At 43.0% G+C, this 17,357-nt stretch overlaps 1 protein-coding gene across 10 annotated transcripts in view; it reads right to left on the bottom strand.

The window, feature by feature from the left end:
* CAMK2G (calcium/calmodulin dependent protein kinase II gamma) overlaps nucleotides 1-17,357 on the bottom strand; it is a 110,530-nt gene that overhangs the window by 43,454 nt on the left and 49,719 nt on the right. For all 10 annotated transcript variants that reach the window (XM_042863199.1, XM_042863202.1, XM_042863197.1 and 7 more), the window contains exons 4-6: nucleotides 5,896-5,950; nucleotides 5,281-5,346; nucleotides 2,378-2,450 (exon numbers count right to left, since the gene is read on the bottom strand). In XM_042863199.1, the coding sequence (XP_042719133.1) occupies nucleotides 2,378-2,450; nucleotides 5,281-5,346; nucleotides 5,896-5,950 (194 nt within the window). The remainder of the gene's footprint in view (nucleotides 1-2,377; nucleotides 2,451-5,280; nucleotides 5,347-5,895; nucleotides 5,951-17,357) is intronic.

The following is a 17,357-nucleotide window of genomic DNA, read 5'->3' as shown; positions in this document are numbered from 1 at the left end:
CAACAGAGACAAGGAATGACAAATGTCATTTCACATCTTATTCCCTTCTGATCATTTGTGCAATTCATATCAACTTGAGTTTTTAAGCAAGACAGATGGAAGCCTGGAAATACAGAAATGAGACATCATCTTAGTTTCACAAATCCAGTGAAGCTGGCTTTTTGCATCCTGCCCACTATTTTCATCCCCCTGAAACACTCCATCCCTGTTTTGCCTGACAGGAAGGAGATGCTATGCTCATTCACATCCTTAAAAGTACTGGACATGTTCCTTGCTTTTGCTCTGAAAGAAAGGAAGAAAGCTTTGCCTATCACAGCCCTTACCATGAATGACGTGGAAAAAAGGGGAACTGGTTCTCAATAAACTTTGGTGGCACCGTTTTTTCACTATGTGGAAAAGCCTGTGTTATTTAAGCTGTGAAAATCTACCAGTATAAACAAGTCCTTACAGCAGTAGACCAGTGAAGTATTCTGAAAATCACTCCCAACTTCAGGTCATACCTTGGCTTGGCCTGAAACACTGAAATTTAGGTCAGGCTTGTGCCAGCTAAGCATCATTTCCCTCTAAACTACAGCTACAAACACTGCAAGGCTAACAGTGTTTATCATCCATGCATGTTTGCCAACACATGGATCGCCTCAGGCTCCACACAATTTTTGTAAGGAAGGAATGCATTCCTCAATTTCTTACTGTCTTGTCCCTATGGGTAGTTTGATATTCAAAGTTCTTTTAGAGAATAATAGCCAGAAGAACAGTTTACAAAAGGTACAAGAGACAACTTCACACGAAACAAGTTCTGCAGTTATTATATGCTGATCCTGAAAGGCCAAGCTTCTGGCAAAGAGCTATAACATTAAATAAGGAGCATGGGATCATTTATTCTAAAAGGAATGGATAATCCTCGGGCCTGGATAGCTTCAGTGAATTGGAGGAAGCAACAGAAGAAACATATTAAGTACTGTGTGGAGTGTCTTGTTTTAAACAAGTTAACAACTAACACAAAACTCGGGAAGCAAAATAGGTGATGCATAAACACAAAATACAAAAGAAAACTTGCAGCATCTTGCACTAGAAAACACCACCTATTTTCATAGAAGCCCTAATTTTGGGCAATAGTGCCTCTTGGAAGTTGTCCTTCTCATGGGCGGGTACCAGCTCTAAATTCAGAGCAGTCCTTCCACACTAGACCACTTTCCAAAGTGCTCTGAATCAGAAAGCAAAGAGAGTTTCATGGGAGTCTGACAGAAATACTAAGAGCTACTATCTGCCCACTAGATGAAAACATTGGTTTGTGTTGAAAGATACCATAAAGATCTACTTCCAACCTCCTTGCTGTAGGCAGGAACACCTTTCACTTAATACAGGATGTAGCAGAACACTGTCACTAAGCTTGCAATGTTTTTTACTTCTTTCTTTACAATGTGCTCTAGGTGACTCTGCTTGAAGCAGGAGAGTTGGACTAGATGATCCCAAGTAGTCCCTTCCAACCTCAATCATTCTGTGACTGTCAAAATATTTTTATACCTGTTATGTGCTGTATAACAATCCAAAACCAACACTAGTAGCACGTGTCATCCTGCATTAATTTCACTGGACCACTGGTGGTCATCATGACCACACTTTACAAAGAGAATGCTGCAGGACAGGTAGACCTTCTGGCACAAGCCTCTTTGCTCTGGAATCTGCTCAGCTCCCAGTACTGCTAGCGCCACGTGTGAAGGGAATTTTAAGTAACTCCAGCATGGGGGCTCTGGGTCTATAAATGTGTCAGACTGTGGCAGACAGCTGATTTACTCATTGTTCTACTAGCCAGCAGTTTTGTTTTTTGATTAAAAGCTTCTACTGATGAGAGAAGAAAGAAACGACATGAAAAACTCTTGTTGTGCATCTCTGTCCTAGCCCAATACCATGTGTTTGGCAACAGTGAAGAATAAAAATATATATGTTCTGTGTAGACAAACTCATCCTGGCAGATTGAACAAAGAATGCCCCAGGTCTATAGAGATCTCTTCAACAGCAAACTAGAAAGTGTCCTTCATTATAATGAATCCTACCCAAACTTCTCTGAAAGTCCACTGCTGTCTGATACTACAGCTACCCCATCCAGGAGCTGCCTCCAGAGATGCTGAGAGCTGACAAAGTTCATGAAGAAAGAAAACTTCCTTAGTACACCCTCTAGAAAAATCTGAAAGAGTGAATTTGTGCTTCGGGAACAACTGTGCCCAACTATAGTAAAGGGAAACAAAATGAAAACAAGCAAACAAATAAAGAAATACAAAAGCCAAGGCCCTGCCAGCTGGCAACAGAGTTCCTGTCTTGCCTCTTCCAGTGGTGCCCTGGCTGCTCCTCAGCCTCTGTGGCACGGAGGAAATATTACCTTCAAATCCCTGTGCACAATATCATGCTGGTGAATGTGATTCACACTCTCCAGTATCTGATGAATACAGTGGCTGCAAGATAAAGGGAGAGACACACAGAGTTACACATGTGTATACATACATTTGGCACCCTATCCCAGGATGTTTCCCCAGCTTTTATATTTGTACTATGGAGAGCTGAGAGCTCCAGGCTGAATCCCTCGGTTGTGCCCACCGGATGCCACAGCTCAGCACTGTCACCACTTCACGCTCCCTCCCACTCAGCAATAGGATGCTAGACATCCTAGCTACAGCAGGACCACAGAGCCTCTCGCCTGCCTGTCATTGTCTCCTCCCTTCTCACTGTGCTGAGCATCCCACTTGCTCCCCTAACCAGTAACACCCACCCTGCACAGGGAACTGAGGCACACAGGTAGCTGCAAAGAGCAGCTGAGACTGGACATGCACGGCCCAGTGCTCCAGGAAACACTGAACGGGGCTACTCCAAGCACAGAATAAACTTTAGAAAGCAGCAAACTCCTCCAGTAAGTTCAGGATGAAGACTCCTGGGTGCCTGCCAGTTTGCAAAGCTTTAAAAGCAGCATCTCAAGCACTTTACATACAGTGTGTGTGTACACACCCGCTTATCGGGTGCCTTTTAAGTACAGATCCCACTTAAGAGGTTAGCAATCTGAAAAGCAGACTCAGCCTCTGTTGAACACAGTGTGCTGCACTGCCCCAGCCCACAGAAAACTGACGCCTCTGTCACTCTCTTTGCTGTAATCACAAAGGAAAAAAGCAACCCCACATTTATACCTGACATATTAGAACAGTGCAAAACAACCATGGAAGAGATTTCTGGTTGAAGCAATCTATTCTGTCACAAATTTACTGAGCTCTTAGAGTGTCTGCTGCAAGAAGTGGGCATTTTGGCAGCCTGCATGGCTGGGCAGTAAGCACCCAGCCGTGGGTAACTCAAATAGGTTGTGTTTGTGAGCTCACTGTCTCCTCACCAAATTCTGTTCATCTCAGGGGAACAAATTAAAAATACCTCAGTAAAAGGAAATTGTCTACTGGAAAAGATGGGAAGAGATTAAGAGAAGGAAGGGGAGAGATGAAGCCCTATGTATGTTACCCCTGCCTCCCCAAAGCTGGCAGCACAAGCCTCAGGGTTGGAGTCCATGAATATCTGCTTGCTCCCAAAACAAAAATGTATAATTAGAACAGAGCTGAGTCTGAGTGAGAGAGATTTTCTGGCCAAAAATGGCAAAAGTGTGAGGTGTCCCAGGCGAGCCAAGTGCGGCAGATTGGCACGGACCTCGCTCCCTCGCTCTCCCAGCCTGCTCTGGAATTCAGCTCAGCATGGGGGGAGAAAGGGAGGAGGAGTTTCATTCTGTCATCTTATGGGCACTGTGAGTCTTGTCCAACTTAAAGTCAGAAGGCTGAGCACCCCCAGGAAGGCTCATATAGCTTCTCCCTCTCCTCCAGCACAGCCAATATTTTCCTGAGCAGTGTTGGTCACAGTCAGCTCTTCATCACTTCAGAGAACAGGCACTGGCAAGAGGGGCAGTGGGGAGGCTGATGATAAACTCTGAACTTCCCAACATCAAGGTGGAACAAGTCAAGTGACTGCACATCTGTTTGAGATGCCATGCCTACAATCCACATGTACACCCCAGTGAAAACCTCTACAGAGCTTTCAGATCCTCCAGGAGTTCCACCAGTGATGAGCCCATTGGCCTTGCCCATAAGCAGACAGCTCCCCAGCTGAGTGTGTGGTGCAACACCTCATTTAAAAGCATCATGTAATGCCCAGAAGAAAGTGGTTGTAAGTGTACATGGAAAGCAAATAAGCACCCATGGGCTGCACAAGTGTACAAACATGCCATACACTTTCCTTCCTTACACTCAGGAAAGGCATGCTCTCTCTGTAGTGCTGCTTCTATCCAAGCTGGTGTGCTTACCACTGTGGGACGGGCTTCCTCAAAGTACTACCTGCCAAACTCACTTTGCAGCAACATTCACTGCCCCCTTCTTATCCCTCTCCTCCCATGGCTCTCTTAATTCATGCCCTAGCAAGAGGTAGTATGGGATGTGGACAAAGATACAGAATAAGTAATGATGAAATATCATCATCAGGCCATTCTTAAGGCCTGCTATAGCAGAACAGGAGCTGCCTGAACCCAGCTTTGTTTCCAGGTTCTCCCTGGCCAACAGACAGATGGTTCAGAGACATCCTCAGCTATTACTGTGCAAATTACTCTGCGTTAACAGCAAAGAGACAAGCACAGTCTGTTTCAGGAAGCTCAACGTGGAAGAAAGGGGGAATGCTCAGAATAAGGAAGGGCACAGCTTGAAATCTTTTCAATATTAAAGTAGAAAGGCACATGTTATGCCATTATTTTCACTGCAACAGACAGCATACCATCAGAGAGCTTTCATAGAATTGTAGCCTTTAAAGCCCTTCTTTCCCTCCCACTCCTGTAAAACCATTACCTAAACAAAGGCAACTTGAACAGGTCTGCCCAAAAGCAGCAGCATGTCACTGGAAGCCCAGCAGGAGGGCAGAGACCAAGCAGGCAGAGCTTTCCCACAGCCAGAGGACAGCTCTCCCCTGTGTTACTCACTAAGGACACCCTGTCACCAGTCACCAGGAAGGTCAGGCGGACAAAGCCACTAGCAACAGAGCTCCCAGCAAAGAACGCACCACAGCAGCAGCGTCTGCAGGCAGCAAGAGCTGGAGCTGCAGTGAGTCAGGCTGGTCGGTGACAATAGTTTATTCTAATGGCAGAAAGAGGAATTGCTTTTTCCAGATAGGGAGCAAGAGTTGCAGAACAAAGCCATGCACAGAACATCAGTCAGGAAATTCATCCCGCTTGCCAACACACATGGCACACACAGAAGGATCTGGAAACAGTCTTACCTGGCATCTGCTTCACTGTAGTACTCTCTGGCAACAATATCTTCAAATAGCTCCCCACCAGTAACCCTGGAGTATAAAATAAAGGTTGTTACAGAGCCTGTCCAAGCCTAGCTGACCAAGCCGAGCCAGAAGGCTGTATGGGATTTGTACTGCCTCTGTGTTCACATCCTTTCCCTACAATCCTGCTGCAGCCTGTGCTGAGCAGCCTCCACAGGGATCTGTGGTATGGAAGGATAAGGGCAGCTCCACAGCCACAGCACCATCATTGGCAGCTCACAGAACACTCTCAATGCACTGAGCAAAAATGTCCACGCATTTCTACACGGCTCAGCAAATATTACATTTGGGCAGACCAGCATTCCTTTGATCCCTGCAAACTGCCTCAGGGACAAAAGTCACAGGTAGCCACTGATTGCCATCCCACACTTGTACCTGCTGCCAGGAGTTTTCCTGGTCTATCCCCTACCACATAGTCAACGATTTTTTGTAACGTGCTGTTTTGTACAGAGCTTGGAAGAGAAAGAGAGAATTCAGGTGTTTCTTATTCTGCTCCTACTCAACCATCCACATGTCTGTAACGTTGATGAAGCATCAAAGCTGAAGAAAGACACTTACAGATCAAAGACGAGGTAATGGAAGCCTTCTTCTGAAATACTGTCATGGAGCCGCACTGCAAAACACAATCAAGAAATGGAGATTTACAGAGCATGCAGCAAATATGACACTTCAAAAATCAAGCCTAGCCACACAGACAAGCTCTCCCTCAACTCAGCCCATTAATTCCCTATGCCCTTCATTTTGTGTGCTCAGTTAGTGACCTATTTCCCTTGCTTATCTCAAAGGAACAGATGGGTGTCCTTCACATACACCCACCTCACCCCAGCGCCAAAACAAACTCTGAATTTCTTTGACCATTCGTTCTCCTCTTCTAAAACTTCTCTACTCTCCTTTCACATCTACCCACTCTTTCTTCCATGCTCACGCTTTGCAGTCTTTCCTCAATCATTCTTATTTTCCCCAAGCCCTTTTCAGAATCTCCAACCAAAAACAATACAAATAAAAAATGCCAAAATCCATTTGTAAACCCACCTGCACATTGATGCTATCTATCTCCCTTCTACCTTTTATCTGTAAAGCTCAATGAAGCCTGTTTCTTCCTTTTACTTCCTTTTCCTGACTCCATTCCAACTTATACCCCCAATCATTACCTAAAATTCAAGCTCGCTTTTGTTTTATTTTTCTAATCTATTTGTTACTAAGGGCATAAATGACCACAGTTGTCCTTAAAACTTAATCCTCCCTCAACCTACTTACACATCCCCTCTTGTTGCCTGAATTAACTTCCACCTTTTCCCTTTTCTCATCCTCTTCACCATCAGGGCTGAGGTTGCATCCACAACGGGCTGCCCCGGATACTCTGTGAGATCTCTGGGGCCCTGAAGTCCTTCCCTCAAGTTACAAGTAGTAAATAGTGATAATGACTACATCCACAACAGAAATGAATTTCTCTTCCAGTGCCATTTCCTCCTGTCTGAATTAAAGCCTTGCTTTCTTTTACGTTTCTTGGATTAATTCTAACTGTAGGTTTTGCTTTTAGAGCAATAACAAAATTAAGAGCTCAGTTTCTCATATCTCTACGTCCTCCTTTTAGCTTTTCTCTCCTGCTGAAAAACTTCACTCTTTTCTTTGCCAATCAGAGTCACTAACTAGCAGTCTTACTTGACTCAGTCCTTAAACTGCCACACCCAGACTAGGACAGCTTGGTTACCTTATTTACATGATTTCACCTACAGGATTTCCCTATTGATTCACACAACTAGATGGGCCTGGAGTGAGTCTCAGCCACCGCAACATCTGTGCAACTGAGTATTGACTGAAGTAACATTACTGTTCTCATCTCTACGAAAACAGGATAGTTACCTTGTTCTGTCACTATAGCAGTACCTTTGCATCCCTTCCCTGTCTTCCACTCTTTTCCATGTAAAACATGAAACACGAGTGACCTGTCTTGGCTTCTCCCAACACAATGATTATCTCTTTGCCAGCATCAAGAGGTCAGTTTGCACCTTTTATTGGTCCATGACGTCAGTTACCATCATCATCTTGGAAATGTTTCAAACAAGCACTTGGCACCTGCTCCCATCTCAGGAAACAACCGCAAATTTTCTCAATGCTCTCTTCTTATCCTTCTTGCAACATGTGCATGCAAACACCCACAACACAAAATTAAGAGTAGCATAAAAGTGTAGAGACCACTTCCTACACCTTTCCTAATAGAATTGTATTCTTCTTTCCTGCATGCTTCAGCATTTTTTCCCTGCCATAATTTGCAAGCTCTCCAGGCTGGTCCTTTGACCAACTTCCTCTCCTCAGCATTTCTTTTCACGGAAGAGGTTTGGGAGCAGTACTCCACAAGGCATAAGACTGCAAACCAGCAAGTACAGTTAAGGGAACAATACTGCAGGTATTCGACATAAAACTGTTTCCTCTGCTGAAAACAGAGATGTAGCGCCTTTAAGAAATAAATATCTCAAATAATAGGCAGTAAAATAAATGACTAAAATAAAAATATCTTCCAAGCTTTAGTCAGTTTTGTAATAACTTCATTGTAATACAACTTTGAGTTTATACAAGGACTTGCCCCCCTGAGCACTTGGCAGAATCCAGCAGAGGTGACATTACAAAAAATACAGAGAAAGGTATCTCCTAAGAGGAAACATTTCCATTGAAGGCTGGGAACAAGACATAAAGTGACTAAAACAAACACTTGGATTCTCAGCATAGGGCAGGTTTTCACTCCAGTGCCAAGAGATTTTCACTGCAATGCACAAAATTGTTTGATGTATACGCAAAAGGCAACTACATAAATGAGAGCTAATGCCCAGGACACAGGCAAAAGCCTGTGCAGAAACCTTATAAAAAGGGAAGAAGGAACAGATGGCGAAACTTCAAGGAAAGCTGAATGTGCTAATAAGGTCATGTCAGGTAACACTCAGTATGCCAGAAAGCATTCTCCACCCTCTGGCACCTGAAAGGTCAGCAAAGTGCTGTCAGAAGCAGCGAATCAGAGAGCGGCAGCACAAATGAGATCCCAACAGTGGAGGAGGACAGCCACCAGTGGGCCGAGCTGCAGCCAGGAGCAGCAAACACCTCTGTAGGTAGAAGAGAGAAACAGTGAACTCTGACACCAAGATGCAGACAGCAAACTGCAACCAAATATAAAATATGGAAGAGTTTTTCGGTAATATTTATTTGTCCTGAGGAAAGTGATTTTGTCAGATGCATTTTGAAAGAGGAAGGAAGCAGCAAGTCAGCTGGCAAAGACTGGCAGAGGCAGCAGAAAGAGCCTTCAAGGACAGTAAAACACTGTTTGTATACTTAGGTGGGGAACCATGACAGGAGAACAGAGAATTGTATTTATTGGCTCATAAATACCAGTGCCATACATCACCCTTAGGCTGCACAGCAAAAGAATAGAGCAGACCACGGGGGCAGGATGCAGGCCATTAACTTAACAAGGGAGCTGCTTCCTCGCAACCACCCAGAGCAATGCTGAACAAAACTTGCACGGGATTTAATCTGCCTAGGTAACAAAGCTTACAATAACACTGGAACAGCACAGAAGCAATAGGAATGAGGGCAGTGGGCACCATCACCCTGCAAAGAAATAATTAGCAACAGCTTAAAATATCAGGCTTAAACTGTGAAAGAGAACAACGATGAGATGGGCTGAGAAAGACAAGTCTGAATAGGCCAAAAATCTCATGACCTTCAATTTTAGCCCATACCTGCTTCACACTGACACTGAAGGGAAGAGATGAAAGCAATGCCCAGGGGTGGAGGTGAGAGAGCATCCAGTTACTAGAGCATCCAGAGCTAACACGTGGTCCACTGGCCCACCTGTAGACTCACAGCTGGCCTTCCTACCCTGCAAGGACATGGCAGTCACCCTTGTGCCAGGAGTTGCACTACTGACACACGTGTTGAAGTGCTCTGCTCCCAAAGGCTTTGTGAACCATCCATTTATAATAACACAGCCTTTTCCAAAAGCATTCAGGCAGCCCAGGAAACAGCACATAGTCAGAAGCAACTCCACCACCTTAACCTCATGTCAAGGATGAATGCACTTAAAATGTTCCTTGGCCTCCCCTCCAATTTGGCTCAGAAAGAAGATCCACATTGTTTTGACATTCATCATGGAGATACAAAACCATCAGATACCATCTGACATCTCCATCTTGCAGGCAGTGCAGGGCCTGCTGCTTCAGCCTCGGCCATGAGGACCCTCCACACCATGACAGGCCGTGGGCTCTCACATGGCAGCTTCCAAGGGTGGGGGAGGTTAAAGGACCTGAGCACCGAGTGCTCTCCATTTCATATAATTTCCCAGGCAAAGTAGATACCATTTGTTCCACAGGTGTTGCTCCTGAAGCACCATCTGATGTCTTCGTTATTACCTTAAGCTCAGCTTCAACCAGCTGAGCAGAGTCCTGCTCATACCTGTGTAACCTACTGACATGACAGGGTGAAAAGTGTAATCATATGTAGGTGCTAGAAGAGGGTAAAAAGGAATAATGAAAATTGACCACCTATAAAATGAAGAATTAATAAAAGAACTAATTCAGCTATTCTTTTCCTCCAAAATGTCAAAGACCCATTTTCTTTCTCCCACCACAGGAGCAGGAACATCCATGCCTGGTACACCAGGCTAACAGATGCACGCACCACAGAGAGCTGCAAGTCACAGCAACAAGGAAATTGCACAATAGAAACACAGGGTCTCCCAAAAGATGAATAAACTATACAGAAGCCCAGTACTTGCCAAAGGAACCTGACCTTACTCTATTCACCAGAATACAATGCAGTTGATTTCCATTAGCCGATTTTGTCACCCAGAAGCAGCAATTCAAATCATATTTTCTTCCTAGTGAAACACTCTTACCACAGGAATTTTTGCAGATGTAGAAAATCAGTCCCTGCCAACACCAACTACACTCATGGTCACCTTATGACTATTCCCACGCCAAAAGTCTTTGATGGATGAAAGAACTTACTGCAAAGGTTAGCAAGCACAGACAAGGAGAGTGGAGTAAGAAAGAAAACAGAAACAAGTCAGACAACAAGGCACTAAGTCAGTTACAGGATATGGTGAAAGACTTCACCCAAGGTTTTAGAGCACAGAAAAAAAAGTCCCATTCACATCAAGCAAAAGGCTCATACAGTTCACAGGCACATCAGTTTTGTAAGACTGAAGTCTTACAGATAACTTCAGAAATAGCAAATAAAAACCACAGCACTAGTTAGCAATGCCAGGACAACTGCTAACCAAAGAAGCAGAATCAATTACAGTTTATGGGGGGCTGGATTTTTTTTGTTTGTTTTGTTCTGTTTTTAAATAAGAATGCAGAAATAGCATAGCTTTCCTCATATACAGTCCTGAAGCTGGTACCACAGTAGTACTCCACTTGGCATAAGGAGATTGCTACCACTGTCCCTTCAGTTTTAAATGCACACCTGTAATACTGCACTGTTAAAGAGCTGCTGTGTGCCACCACCTACATACAAGGCACAACCTCTCTCACTGGTTTAAGCATCCTTCTCTTTCCTGTTTCCTTTCAAGTCTCAACCCATCAAACTACAGCTCTCATCCTACATAAATTGCCATTACCAGTACAGGAAGAAATATCCACAGAGCTGGCCTCTTAGGAAAATAATTGACAACACAGAAGCAGTGACAGCAAACTACCCTCTTCCCCAAAAACTCATGTCTTCATCCCCTTGCCATTCTTGAATTACATGACTCTGTAGGGGCAGCTGCAGCTCCCTGAGGCCTAAGCATAGTACAAAGCATCTGATCATAACAAGAAAAACCTCAAACAAAACAGACTGTATCAGCCTAACAACCAATGTCATTTGCTGCTGCATCACACAAAGCAAGACTGTGAATACAGAAGTTGAAGCATACCACAAAGGAATCAGAAGAATCTTTTCGTTTTATAAAAGTTCACCTATACAACAGAAATATAAAAAGACAAGGAAGGGCAACAGGCATCTTATTTTCAAAGGGTCATATTTAGAAAGCAAATTGATACCCAAGTCACAAGCACGGATGATAGCTAGCTGACTTGATCCACATCCTCCCTTTGCTCTGCCCAGTGTGCCCAGTTTTATCATTGTTTTACTCTTGTTTCAATGCCCAGAGCATTCATGCCTGCCACACAAGCCCAAGATAAGCCTCCTTTATAAGGCAGGGTGGTCTTTGTCAAACTGCTGCAAGGTTTGCTCTGCAAAACAGAACAGTTACTGAAGTCACAGCACAAGGCAAAGAAATACACAAGCAGAAGAATAATTTCACAGGATGATTCCTTCTATCTTCACAATTATTAATCTCTGCTTAGGAAAATTTAACATGAAACATACTTGCTCCTATACACCAATGGTCCCTGCCTGTCCTTAGCGATAGTGCTCAGCAAGAGGAAAGGGTCAACTTCACTGCTGAACCTAGAGTTTAAATCCTTTGAATTCAACGGGAAAATATAACATGCTATTGGCCACGCTGCACCAATATATCTCATGTACTGGGATTATATAACGCTTGGAATTCTCCAATTAAGTTGCCTTTGTTGCAGTACATGCAGCAGAGCCAAAACAAGGCAACTAAGACTTCTGGTTGTCTCCTTATGGTAATAGAAATGCTCTAACTCTTTTATGTAGTCTTAGCATTGCAAACTCAAAAGTACTCTAGGATCTTCTGGACCGAACAATGCTATTAGAAGGTCAGCCTTCTAATAAGCCTCATTAGAAGCAGCCAAGCTTCACTTTTCAGCACTTCCCAGACAAATGTTTGCCTGCATCATGCAAAGAGACACCACGTGGGGCATATTACAAAAAGAATATGTCAGAAGAAGCAAAATAATACTGGAGGCTAAAACCTGCTTGATGCCCTTTACCAAAGTTGCCTTGCCTGATGCCCTCTCCAATGTGCCAGGAAATGCTGGAACTACAGATACAAATACACACGGCCCAGCAGACTGCAAACTGAGCACCATCGTCTGTGGCAGCACAAGCGACAAGTGAGCTGACGCAGATGGCTCCAGCTCCAACCCACAGCCCACTTCCCCAGCTGCTCACCAGCCTGAGAGCCTGCTCAGGAATTGTCCCACCGCCTCCCAGCCTGGCTGTATGCCAGGATGCTCCCAGCACAGTTCACAGCTCCCAGGACGCCTGTCCCACGAGGAGCCACCATAAGACTGTGACTGCCTGGGAGCTGGGTGCTGAGCTCCCACCCCAGCTGTTTCTCTAATTACATTAAACATGCAGAATTCAGCTGCAGCTGCTCAGGCTGCTTCCAAAAGGACTCTCCTTTTAATTAAAAATTTGCTATTAAAGAGCATTAAGTTGTGTAATGCAAATAATCCTCTAGAAATCATCTGTTCCAGCAGCTAATGACCAGCTTTGTTAGAGCAGTAACTAACAGCAGCAGGACAGTTAGCTAACAGGACATTGCGTGCTGGTGTTAACCAGACCATCAGGATCAGGGATTCTTTCCTTCCTTCTGCCTCCAAATCTGACACAGAGAGGTAACAGGATGCTGGATATATACCGGCTTGCCAGCTCCCCAGACCCACAGCATTTCACACCAATTGCAGTTTCAGAGCTTTGGAAAATAAAAAAGAAGAGCTTGTTAACACAGCTCTGTTCAGGTAGAAGCAGGCTGCTGCAGGCTCTGCAAGGAGAGACAAGGGACAGTCTCGAGGAGCACAAAATATCACTGGGATTTATTTTTTCTTCTTCATTGTTCTCGAAAAACACTCAGACCCTAAAAAGTAAGGTCAGGCACAGCAATCCACAGCCTAGGAAGAAGCTGCACAGAGGACAGTACCTTTCCTGTCGAGAAACTGGTCCTTCTGTAGAGGTAAAATGTAAAAGTAATAATGAAAGCACACAAAGTTTTTTTTTTAAACATTTCAATGCCAACTAAACTTTTTTTTCTTTCATTTTGCAACGTCTGCACTGAAAGACTGAAGTTCAGTGCATGATACATGACATTTATTGTGTCTTACTCAAACATGATGTGATCCAAAAGAGTTCATTAGCAGGAATATTTCCTACTCTCCTGATAACAGTGCAGACATGACCATCCAGAACTGTTATTCCACATGGAAACCACTGTGCTTCCATAGGGGAGCAGCCTGGATGTCTGCCGCCAAACAAAAACAGGGAAATCTGCTGTTTACAGCAAAACACAGCCTACAGCATTCTCTTGTTCACTAAGCAAGCAATTCAGATCTCCTGTTAAGAAAAGGTGCTAAGCATGCATCCCAAGCAGCAAGGGGATGGCGGAAATGAGGGCCTGCTCAGCTAGAGGTCCTCAAGGTGATTCACGAGTGAACCTTGGTGGGGGCTGAGACAATGCCAACACTGGGTCTGCATGACCAATGCACCCCATTTCCTACTCCAGTAGTTATGAACATCGTGATATTCTACAATGGGCTGCACAAAGCACAAAACCCTTCTTGAAGCGACTCACACCTTGATCATCACCTTTATTTAAGCAAAGATGAACTATGTGCTGTTAAATAATCATCCATGAAAATCACTCCCACAAGACAGAGGTACTAGGAGAGATCATTTTCAAAGGAAATAAAACTGAACTGGGTGAAAACAAAATCAGCTAATTCACAAGAGATTTCTCTGCCATGTTTTCCATATGTTAAATAAGGAATTGTCCAGAACCACAGTTTATTCTTAAAGAAGCCAGAAGATAGAAGTGAAAAATTTAAAGAACTGAACTGCAGGTATATTCTGGAGAAAAAAATCAGAAGTAGGAAAAACCTGAAAAAGCAGTAATTCCAGTAGATGCTGAGGACAGCATTTCACCACTGCTATAAATTCCTTCAAAGAAATTAACTCTGAAGCAGCTCAGAAAAGGATACAGAGGCAGAAATCAGAAAAAGAATTTGGCTTCGTCATTTGGCTACTATCAGCCTCTCTTAAAATACGTATTTTTGTTATTCCAGAGCTAAGTGCATGCAATTCTTCACAGCAAGGCTGCCATGAGCTAGGACACAATAACTGACACGAAGAAGGTAAAAATAACAAACTGCTCAGTTTGAGCTATAAACAAAAGATATTCAAGAACTACTTTTGTACGGTTGATTTAAAAACATCTAAGAAGCAGTACAGCTCATCCAGTGACAGGTCCAAAGAGGAGGGACATATTTAGGCTGGCATAACTAAGAAAATTTAAAAGTAGAAGGGGAACATTTAACGACAGGATGGACAAACACAGGAATGCTAGAAAACAGTTTTCAGACCTATGAATAAGAATTAGCAAATGCTGCATCATTGCTTTGAGAGTTCTGCAGCAGGAAAGGTCACACTCAGAACCGAGCACTTCCCTTCTATGTGGAACAAGACAGCTGCAAGACATCGGGGTTCTCAGCTCTGTTGCTACTCTGGTAGTTGCTGTGTAGCAAAAGGCAAAAACCTAAATTATCCACAAGAGAATCCACAGGTAGTTGCTCAATTAGAGGACTTAAAAAATCAAATACTCAGGCCAACCAAAATTAAGTTTAATTCTAAGAGACCAAAAGAGCTGCTGCTCCAATAAGAAAGTGGTGACATTCAAAACACTGCAAGTTTAGCTCTACAGCAAAAAGAAAACAATGTGAAGCCTATTTTATCTTAAATGCACAGGTTTCAGTGGCACAACTGGGGAAACATCTGCAAATGAAGGGGCAGAGCTGCGAGCATGCCTGGAGAAACATCCTTCTTTCCTGCAAAGCAGGGACCGAGAGAAGAGAGCACCAGATCATTCACTCACTCTTCTACATGTCCCCAAATACATTCATGTCAAATGCCCACAAGATTTATAGATACGTGAATCATTGAAATAGTATGTTGTTTAAGGACAAGTGGAATTCCCCATGCAGTCATGACTCTTGCCAACTTCCACAAGCATTTTATCTGCTTACAGACAGCAAGGTTTTAACAGTGCTGCTTTCTGCCTCTTTCTGACACTCTCATATCCTGAGTAATGGATGCAACCATTATCCCTTTAGAACAGAATGTGGATTGATGTCATACCAATTTGGCTGTAATTTGGTGAGTGTGGCTGGAACAGGGTTTCTCTGGACACTAAATAATCTAGAATGTTGTCAGGAGAATCAAAAACGCAAGTTGAAAGCTAAGGAATTAAGTCCTACTGAAATGAAGTCTGACATACCGTTTGTAGTGGCAGTATGGCTCCCAATGAAAACATGGTATGTACAACAAACATGGCTTTGGAAATCAGAAAATTGCCTCAGGACAACTTTCTTCTGTCTATAGACGGAAACGTTTTCTGGATCAAGGAATAACCACACTGCAACACTCAGCTCTTTGAAGGATTACTCCTCTGTGATTACCTTGGCCATAATACACATCTAAAGACAAGAAAACACCCACTTACAGAGCAAGAGCCTATAATTAAGGCTGAAGTTCAGTGAAGGTATGCAAGAGTAACTTAGAAAGCAGTCACTTCACAAAGAGTAACAACAAACAGAAATATCACCATTACCTCATGGCCAAATAAACATTTATTTTTCAAAGTAGGGGTGTTACAGTCAGCATGTAACAGTCTGGAACCATCACACCAGAGTCAACTGTGTGGCAGCAAATAAATTCAACAGGTTTGCTTCATATTCTATATACAGGGAGGAGAGAAAAGCACCTCACAGGGCTGTGACTCACAGTCCTCTGCCCTAGACTCACTAGAGGTTTGTGTCACAGCAAAACAAGAGGGCATGCTGCAATTCAGCTTCCAACACAATTTCCTTCTATGACAGCATAACAAGTCCACGGAATGTGGAAGCAACAATGCATGTAGTATCTAGACTTCAGAAAGGCTTCTGACAGCATCCAATGTGCTATGTCCAAAAGTAATTATAAAAAAAAGTGTAAGCTAATGCTGGATACAATGTGTATAGAAGTCACTGAGAAGAGACACTCAAAATTGCTACTGTCAAATTGGAAAAACACATCAACACCTTCAAGAGTTTGTTCAGAGCCCATCAGTATTCAACAGTTCCATTAATTATCTACATCGTGCAATATATGGCATTTTTATTAAATACATTACTGTACAAATTGCAAACATATAACAGCAAGTTCATCAGAAAGTAACTCAAAATGGTCTTGACAAACCTGAAGAGAACCCACGCAGTACATTTCCTAGTACTTATTTTAATTAGGATAAATGAAATAGCCACTTTGATAAGAATCCTCATTTATACAAGATGGAAAAATTCTTTGCTTGCCAGATCCGCAGAAAGTAGTCTGATGCAACAATGTGTCAGAAAACAAATGTGCATCAACAATATCTTTAAACTTCCATCAACCAACAAAATTTGCCAAAAGATTTGCCAAATTTTGATGTGACAGGTAAAGCAATTCTTCCCCTTGTAGTCAACACTGACACGGTCTTAGTTGGGTTCTGATATCTTTTTTCAGGCAACACATTTCAAGATAGATATGAAGCCACTGGACAGAGTCCAAGGGAGAGCGGGAAAAAGGAAAGAAAAAAAGACTAGAGGTCTAGCAAATATGACGTATGAGAAAAGACTGAAAGAACTGGGTTTGTTTAGTCTGAAGAAGAAGAAGGCTAGAAAGAGACATGATAACAGTCTTCAAATATGTAAGATAGTTAGAGGAAAGAAAAACTACTTTCTACATATACACTGGATAGAAATAGAAACAACAGTAGCAAAGTATGTTTTTTTCTAAAGTCTAATAGAAGAACTAAATATTTGAAAGATTACCACTAGAGGCTATGGAATTATTCTAGGTTTTTAAGAGCAAACAAGCCTAGCATTAACCAGGTAAGGTTGTCAAATAACTGCTGAATAGACGATACAGCCTTCAGAGGTCTTTTCAACACATTTCAACTCTTTGCTGTAGGCATAAAATAATTCCTTTATCCCTTATTTCTATTTCCTTAATTCCTTTATTTCTATTTACAACCACCCACTGAGTTCAGAATGACTAGACTCTTTCATCTTAAAATAAAGAAAAAAAACTGTTCTTTCTAGGAAGAC

The sequence above is a fragment of the Lagopus leucura genome, unplaced genomic scaffold (genome assembly GCF_019238085.1).
Source record: "Lagopus leucura isolate 7727_CA_CO unplaced genomic scaffold, USGS_WTPT01 Super-Scaffold_739, whole genome shotgun sequence".
NCBI lineage: Eukaryota > Metazoa > Chordata > Aves > Galliformes > Phasianidae > Lagopus > Lagopus leucura.
Note: the sequence above shows the minus strand (reverse complement) of the source record. Positions and strands in the feature narration are given on the sequence as shown.